The sequence below is a fragment of the Olea europaea genome, unplaced genomic scaffold (assembly GCF_002742605.1).
Source record: "Olea europaea var. sylvestris unplaced genomic scaffold, O_europaea_v1 scaffold343, whole genome shotgun sequence".
Taxonomy (NCBI): Eukaryota; Viridiplantae; Streptophyta; class Magnoliopsida; order Lamiales; family Oleaceae; genus Olea; species Olea europaea.
In genome coordinates this window covers 410,006-418,874 of record NW_019253349.1, presented here as the reverse complement: position 1 = coordinate 418,874, position 8,869 = coordinate 410,006, and the positions used below count along the sequence as shown (strand labels likewise).

The 8,869-nt window shown below is 32.9% G+C and overlaps 1 protein-coding gene across 1 annotated transcript; it reads left to right on the top strand.

The window, feature by feature from the left end:
• The first annotated feature begins 5,578 nt into the window (after positions 1-5,578).
• On the top strand, positions 5,579-7,635 carry LOC111386125 (LOB domain-containing protein 21-like). The gene has a single exon (XM_023010562.1). The coding sequence runs from the start codon at positions 5,607-5,609 to the stop codon at positions 6,087-6,089; it is 483 nt and encodes a 160-aa protein (XP_022866330.1). The 5' UTR covers positions 5,579-5,606; the 3' UTR covers positions 6,090-7,635.
• Positions 7,636-8,869: the final 1,234 nt, after the last annotated feature.

The following is an 8,869-nucleotide window of genomic DNA, read 5'->3' as shown; positions in this document are numbered from 1 at the left end:
CTCGACCACCCCATATGGGAGTTTATGAAGCTTGAGACGAACTTTAGATTTGGACCCTTAAATTATAATATGCAATACGCATTCAAATTGTGTCTATACAATGTAATAGCTTGAACTTTTAGTTGGTACCTTTTGGCATAATATGCAAGTACAAAAATTATAGTACAAAAATTTATTGAGACACTAACAACCCTTTAGAATAAAAAATTGAATCAAACTTTTCAAGATACTTTACTTACAAATTTCATGAAAAAAATTCAGAATACCATTATAGTCCATTTCATTCTAATATAAAAGACGAATTAAGCAAAACATATTGTCCACAAATTTAAAGAAAAAAGGCCAGGGAAAGAAATCCAGACCAAAATTCTCAGAACCCCCAAATTCTATACCATGTAAATATGCTTTATTTATTCACCAATAAATACACATAATTATAAGCATATACATCTAATACACACACAAACACCAACAACAAATGATCCAACAAATCTCCTTGTAGGCGCAGTGTACAAACAGCTCTTGTTCTCTGATTTGTTGGGGCACATCCCACGATTTACCTCCCTCACAAATCTCTAGGATAGGACGGTGGGGGCCTTCAAGATTGGGGTTCAACCTTTTTTAACAAACGATCCAACAAATCATTGAATATGGGCAAAATCACCACTTACGAATTAAAGTTACCAAATTGAAATAGGGAGAATATACAACTGATCTAGTAATTGTCCTCACAAAAATTACTTCTAATTAGTTCATTCAAGAACTTTTAACAATGTTCTAAAAAGTTTAAAGCGTGACTAAGCATGAAGGCTAAGTTTCAAGCTTTTAATAATTAAAATAAAATCTACCAAACATCTAAAATTATAATTATTACAATTAGTCATTAATTTTCAAACTTATGAGATGTAAAAACTAGACTATTTTTCATAGCTTTATTTCTTAACTAGACAAGTCCTACTTTATAGATTTATAGGAATTTCATATATATTTTGGAAATGTTCAATAAAAGATGAGTCTCAAAATGATAATTAAATAATGTAAATAACATCTAAGCTTAAATATTATCTATCTCTTTATCGGATAAAGTCATTTTTGACTTTTGTACAGATAAAGTAATTTAAAAACTTAAAACAAAAGCCAAATAAAAGAATTTTTTTAAAAAGGCAAAAAAATAATAAAAAAATTAACGAACTAAAATCAAATAAAACGCTTTTAATTAGAAAAAAAAATAATGAAGGACGCCTAGTCGTGTATTAAGCAACAAACTTGATAATTGACCATTTAATTCACGCTTACTATCAAGGTGATTCGTTTAGCGTGCACCTCAGGTCTAAGCGCTTTTTTTAGAACACTGCTCTTTAGACCTCACCATGTTAAACCTAATTCTCCCAATATTTGGTGCCCAATCACAACTTTTGAATCTCTCTGTCCAAATTGAAGCACTTTTAACTAGAGAAAAACAACCCACAAAATTGAAAAAAGTAAAATAAAATAAAATTTAGAGAACCTTCAATTATTGTTGTTCAAACCTAGTCCATCGGATGCGCCGTCACTCCAATCTTAGGCCGTAAGAATTGGCTCTGTTCGTTTTGTCGAACATGGGTTATGAAAGTTCCCATCCACTGCCAACGCTGGGCCTAAAGTATATTGCTGACAGATGCCGGGATTGGACTTAAGGTGGCTCTGCCCCTACTTCCGGAGAGCTGGTTGAGTTTTGACCATTCTTGGGGCTAGTCATGGTCAATTAGGCCTTCTTTTAGAGTTATTGTACACGAGTGTTTTATTTTACATGTACTTTTCTCCTGGCCCCCAAGTTCTTTGTTATCTTTATTGGCAGTATGTTTCGATGAAATCTTTCACGTGCTTGGCCCGGTTGAACTAGAATTATTTGGTCTAAGATTGTGTTTGGAATTATTACGACGTTATTATTCGCGTTTCAAGAAGAGTTTTTGAAGGGAAGTTTTCTGAAAACTAGAACAAGAATTAGTCAAAAAATTCTATCAACTAGGATCTTTGCTAGATGTTCATTTATGTGTTACTATAAAAAAAATATAGACTTATAATTTACTTAAATCAATATTTTATTTTTTAATTAAATCTAAATCATGAACTTCCAATTTTTTCATTCACAAACTTCCACCATTTAATTAACTTAAGAATTTACCGTTCCTAACCTTCAATTCTTCTATGTTATTCTTCAAAATATAGACTACAGTCATGTTTAAGCATCTTTTAATTAAATTAAAAGTTCAATTCTGGATTAGATGGAATAAGAAAATCAAGAAAATAATTTTTTTTTTTTTAAAGCTAAGAAATAATCACCAACATTTTATTCTATCTCCTTAGTTAGCACTTTTACCTTGTGACAAAAAAGTTATTCAATCCAAATCAGGCCTAATTACTCATGCGGGTTTAATGGCAAAGTGTAGTCCCTAAACTTCAAATACATTTATAATTAAGTCCAAAACATTCAGAAATTGCAACTGATTTCAAAACTAAATAAAGTTACAGTAGGGACCAGTTCAGAGATATATATTTCAAGTTCCAATAAATAATTAGGCCATGTTTGATCGAACATACACACCAAATCTAGTTATTAATTTTTTTTTATTTTTTCATTAAAGCATAAAACTGTACTCTCAAAATATATGAAATTACATAAATTAAATATATCTACAATGTTTTCCATTGATCTATTGCACATATATTTCATCTCCATCAAAGGTCCCATAATTAAGAACGAGTATAAATGATTGTTTTGTTACTTTAATTATTGTCACTAACTTAAGTTACAGTTTCTTCAAAGGCATCGGGAAACGATTATATCAAAGTTTAGACTTTGCTAGAAAATAAGCTCAAATTTATTATCGTTCAACAAAAAATACTTAAGTAGTCACTCAATTCATTTTTTAAAGCAATAGTTCCTGGCATGAATTCGTGTCCTCTACTTTACTCGTTCTCAAGCTCCTAAATCACCAAAATATTTGATCAGTCAAAATTGATCTTACTCGTTGATAAAGTAAAGAATTATTAAACTCATAAAAAGATATACACTACGGCCCTTCTGTACAAGTGTTAACTATCATACATTGATTGTGGACAATTTCATTCATGATCAAACTTGAAGTTGTACTCCTTGTACTTCTCGATACAAGTACCCAACTTATATTATGATAAATAATCATTTGCACTTTTATTCGCATGCTCAAATTAAAAAAGGAAAAACAAAATTTAAAAAAAAAAAAAAAAAAAAATGTAATTTCATAACATTTTTTTGAGAAGATTAAGTGATAATTTCTCTAAAAAAATATAAGTTTATTATTCCTTCGCCATTGAAATATCCTTGATATCATAGTTGATTCATCTTTCATTTTGAGGTTAGTATTTACATTTTTTTTTTTTTGAACTTACTATTTTGGAATCTTAAATATAACGTGCTCATATTACTTAGTAAATTATTATTCATTCATTATTTTGTTTTGTAAATTATTTTGACAAAACATAGGTGCTTCAAAGCATATAAAATTTTGGAATAATTAATGTTTAGTATAGCATTGTGTGAATTCTTAGTCAATATTTGATTATTTGGTAGTTGAGCATTGATGAACATACAGGCTTCATCAAAAATATTTTTTCATCATACACTTTGAATGCAATCTCATCACATGCTAACTTTTCAACACCGATATTAAATGCCAATTTTTTTTTTTTTCTTTTTACAAGGTGTCATATTCTAGACTAATCCTTGGGTCTGTGATCCGGCCCCTCTTCACACAGTCCGGTTAATCGCAGGATGTGCCTCCAACTGGCCAGGGTCCGAGCGCTCCCCACCTGGTCTGACAAAGTGCCATGCAAGCCAATCCAAGTTGCACCTTGCCTTCCAAGAATAATCCTTGCCTTCCAAGTTCCCACTTGCCTTCCAAGAATAAATCCTTGCCTTCCAAATGTTCCCTTGCCTTCCAAGAATAAATTCTTGCCTTCCAAGAGCCCCATGTTTCGAACTCACGACCTCTGCTCTGCCAGATTTGACAGCGTCCGTCCTTTGCTAGTGGAGAAGTGCCCTGGGGGCTTAAATGCCAATCTTAACATTACTTAATGTTGGGATAGACATTGTAACTCTTAGTCTAACCAGTTTGCAACTATTTGGCAGAATTTATTCATAGGTGCATCGTATTTGCATTTAAAATCCGATATATTAAATTTGTGCAAAATGCTTACCATTTTGTTTGCTTAATTTTAGGCATGAGTGGCAATCTGAGATTCCATAGACTTCCAAAAATAATACAATGCATTTAGGCTATACAGTTGAATTGTAGGTCTTGACAGTTTTTAACTGACTTTCTTGACAGTATGGCATCTGTGTATTAAACTAGACCAATCCTAGCCAATTAATCGGACACATAATTTTCCGGTTTACATGAACAACATTCTTTAAAAAATATAACATATATTGAACATAACAGATTATGTTAAATATTGTTCGTCTACACAAGCATCATCTATATTTAACATGTCATTAATGTTATCTTCCATCTCATTGTCAAAACTAATGACAATAATATTAGATGGTGGGACGTTTGGAATGTAGTCATCATCACCTGAATTGTATTCATAAGGTAGCATATAGGCAAACATGTTATCAACTTCCACGTTCAACAAGGGAGAGGATGGGAAGGAAACCTCTTTCAAGTCCAGGAAATGAACCGGTGAAAAGATATCCTCCGACTACTAGGTTGATCCACATCATCATCGCCTGAATTAATTACAGTGTTGAACAAATTGGGATTCAAGAAGGATATGGTGATACTCTAAAATCTTGTATGCAAATTGTGCATTTAGGCGAATAGGTTCATGATAAAAGATTAAAATCTCAAATCTGTTTTAATGTATTATAGTACACAATTGTTTGCACTTATTGTGTTACATTTATCAACTTTTTTGTCAATTTCATTAATCATACATTCATTTGGTGCGACCTTTTATCGACATATTTTAGTAATTCGTTTTTGTTAGTCGTTATCAACTTGTTCTTTCGACCCCTTTAGATCTGAATGCCTAGAATATAGCTAGATTCACCCAAGTCTTTCATATGAAATTATTGATCACCGAACACGTTTTCGTAGACAATATAGTTTTCCGAAAAATTAGATTTTTATCGTGTACCTTTTTTATGGTCGCCTGGTTCGTCGAAGTTATGATCAAAATCATGTCTTAATCAACTCGTCGAATGTCTTGCATATGTCTGTTTCAATCCAAAAATGGATCATTGTAGTTTGTAGACAGCTGTTTTTTTTTTTTTCCTCCCTCTTTTCCGAATGCTATTTAACACCAAAAGTAAAAGAAAAAGAAAGGAAAAATAGAACGTGGGATGAACTCGATTAGCACATGAAAGTCTCGTACCTGTACCCTTGACAATAATAACATGACGGAATTATGAAGTCTCAGGTTACTGTTAAGAAAGCGACATAAAATTTCATTAAATCCCCCACCCCATCCAAAAAAATAAAATAAAATAAAATAATAAAAAAATAATTCTTAATCAGATTATTGTACGTTAGGCTATAAATATGAAGTAACATTTAAAGTACACATGTTAAGAAAAAGTAATGAAGAGTCAAGTGCCTCGTTCAAGATCTTCTTGTGCAGCCTGCAAGGCCTTAAAGAGAAGATGCGCCACAAATTGCCTGTTTGCTCCGTATTTTCGTAAGGACGAGCCAAAGAAGTTCGCCAAAGTACACAAGGTGTTCGGAGCCAGCAACATTAGCAAGATCCTTAATGAGGTGTCAGACGAGCAACGTGAGGATACAGTGAATTCGCTTGTGTATGAGGCTGAGGTGAGGCTGAGAGACCCCATTTATGGTTGCATTGGGGCTATAGCTTCTCTGGAGAAGAAGATGGTTGAACTAGAGCATGATCTGATGCTTGCTCGAGCTCGTCTTGCATTTTGTGTTAATCAGCGCACGTCATTTTTGAATGAGCATGAGAATATGGCCCCTTGGATTCATGATACTCCTGAGAGTGGTATAGTGGAGGCCTTCAACCAGGATCTATTTTCCTTTAATCAATTTAGCCATCTTCCATTTCTTTAACTCTCTCTCTCTCTCTCTCTCTCCCCCCCCATATTTTATGTTTCCATGACATAAATTTAATATTTAATGGAGGTCATTTGGATCAAAGTGAAACTTCATTTAATTGTGCCTGCAAAATGGTATGGTGGCCTTCAACCAGGATCTATTTTCCTTTAATCAATTTAGCCATCTTCCATTTCTTTAACTCTCTCTCTCTCTCTCTCTCTCCCCCCCCATATTTTATGTTTCCATGACATAAATTTAATATTTAATGGAGGTCATTTGGATCAAAGTGAAACTTCATTTAATTGTGCCTGCAAAATGGTTTATGTGAATATCAACCCACAGTTGCTTTTTTTTTACTTCTTATGGTAGTCATAGAGTTTTTTCTTTCTTGAACATGATCAGATCAGATTTTCTTAGTTTTCTTCTTCCCTAGCTTTGTTTCCATAGGGCTCCAGAGCAGGGAAGGGAGACTTGATTTTTAAGACTCCGAAGAATTTCTAGTACCTGGGATTAGACAGCATCAAGCACATAAAGAGGTGTGTGATATATGTCGACTATCATGTCTAGTACGGCATTCCAAACCTATTTCATATGATTCCCGGATTCAACAATCAATGAAAACAATTTTCATTATATTTGCATAATAGAGTACACATTACCGAATTAGTCGATAAGTGGATTCATCGTGAAAATTTTGAGACCTGACCGAATCGTATCCATGGTCACTGATAAGACCAGATTAATTTTTCACAATCTTAATTATTTTGGCCCACTGTAAAATGTAATGTTAACTGTCACATACTAATGGAATGCCTTTTAGCTTAGGCATGTGAAAGTTTATCAAAATGGGGGTAAGACAATCATATTGTTTGCAACTTTGCATTGATTACAAGTCAATCACTAGATAAAGCACATTTTCCACTACGAATTCGAACAAGCAACCGAGAAAGTTGATATGCAATAAATCATTGGATGGTTGTTTCTGCGGCTTCACAAATAGAAAACTCGCAACTGAATTTGGGCTTTAGAGGTCGAAAAATCCATTCTTTGTAAGATATGTAATACGATCAAAACACTGTACATTATCTAAATCGCTATGCATTCTCAACTCATTTTGTAGGAAATACTATGAACAGATCTTGGCAGCATAACCCTGTGCAGAGAACACAAAATAGGCAAAAATACATAAACCAAACCAAGAAACTAGCTCAGAACCACACAACCCTGTTTTTGAAATTAAGATCGGAACCTGATTGCTCTCATTCAACATAATACTATTGACTTTCCTTCACAAGTCCTCGTAATAGCTAATGCCCCAGACGATGTTTCCATTGCCTAATTTCAATACAGAAAAGCATCCAAAGCATCAATGAACACCTAAAACAAAGGAACCCCGGCACTGATTTGTGTTTTAGTTCCAAGATGGGACCATAGCAAGATCGTATTAATAATCGAATTCACAGATTGTAGTCAAACGAATCACGGGCGCAAAAATCTTCTGACAAATTCCAGATATTAAGAATAACTCCCAATTCTACTGTATCTTTGGGCAATATTTACTGGTTCAATCTCATCCTTTCTGAGGCAATTATACACATGATTGCTAGACTTCAGGTAACTGAATTAATTGTTCCAATGGTAACTGAACTTAGGTCCATGTCTTTAATTGGTCACTGAAGTTTAAAATGTCGAATTTTGCTCACTGAACTTAGGTACATATTTTTAATTGCTCACTAAAGTTTTAAATGTTGAATTTTGACCACTGAACTTTAGAAAATATTGTACGTTACTCACTATTATTAATGTTAAACATTGAAAAATATCGAGTTTACAGTGAGTAATTGTAACGCCCTGACTTGCATGGAGGGAAACGTCACTCAAATCATTGTACCTTAGCATTGGACTTAGAAATTATTTAAAATAATAATTTAATTAATTACTCCTTTAACGGAAACGTAAACATTTAGTTTTAAAAAAATTTCCTTAAGAACCATATTTTTCCTAACATGCAGTTTAGTATAAAATTATAAAATAAACTTGTTTGCATAGTTATCAATGTCAAAATTTCATAAAATTTTAAGGAAAAATAGGGACCATCTTATAATATAACATATTCAAAATTTGGCTTCCGTCAGTAACATATAAGGCGTTAAAATATTTCCCAAAATCCCGCTAACACTAATTAAACAAAGCTGTTTTCCTTTTCTATCTCGTAGGGTAAGTGTCAATAAATTTGTTCGTATAGCTATTGACCTTGAAACTTCATCAAATTTTAATATGAAGTAGTAAACTCCTTATAATATGACATAATCAAAAATTCGCTTCCATCGGCATCATATGAGGTATTAAAATATTTCTCAAAACCCAACAACGACCCGGTTGAAAGGTAAATCGGTGCAGTTCACTTAAAATGACATGTAAATTCCACGGACATCAAAACCACGTGATTTTAAATTTATTCAGTAGTTAATCCATGAAACTATCAAATCCAATTGGTTTCATTGAAATTCCAAGTAACGGTCGAGTTAGGAAATTTTGAAGTCAAGGCAGAAGCTGGGAATACGACGACTCTACCTAGTGCAGTTTACTTTATACAACATATAAAATTCTACCAATATCGGATTGACATGATTCTAAGTTCATTCAATAGCTAACTTATGAGACTATCCAACGCAACTAGTTTTGTATAAAAACACCAAGTAACGAAGGAGTTATTAATTTTTAAAAATGAGGCAAAATTTGAATTTTTTTTAAGAGACTGCAAAACTTTAAATCGCTAACATATACTTTTTTTT

Coding starts and splice junctions, on each gene's coding strand:
- LOC111386125 (XM_023010562.1), top strand. CDS start 5,607: ATGAAGAGTCAAGTGCCTCGTTCAAGATCTTCTTGTGCAGCCTGCAAG.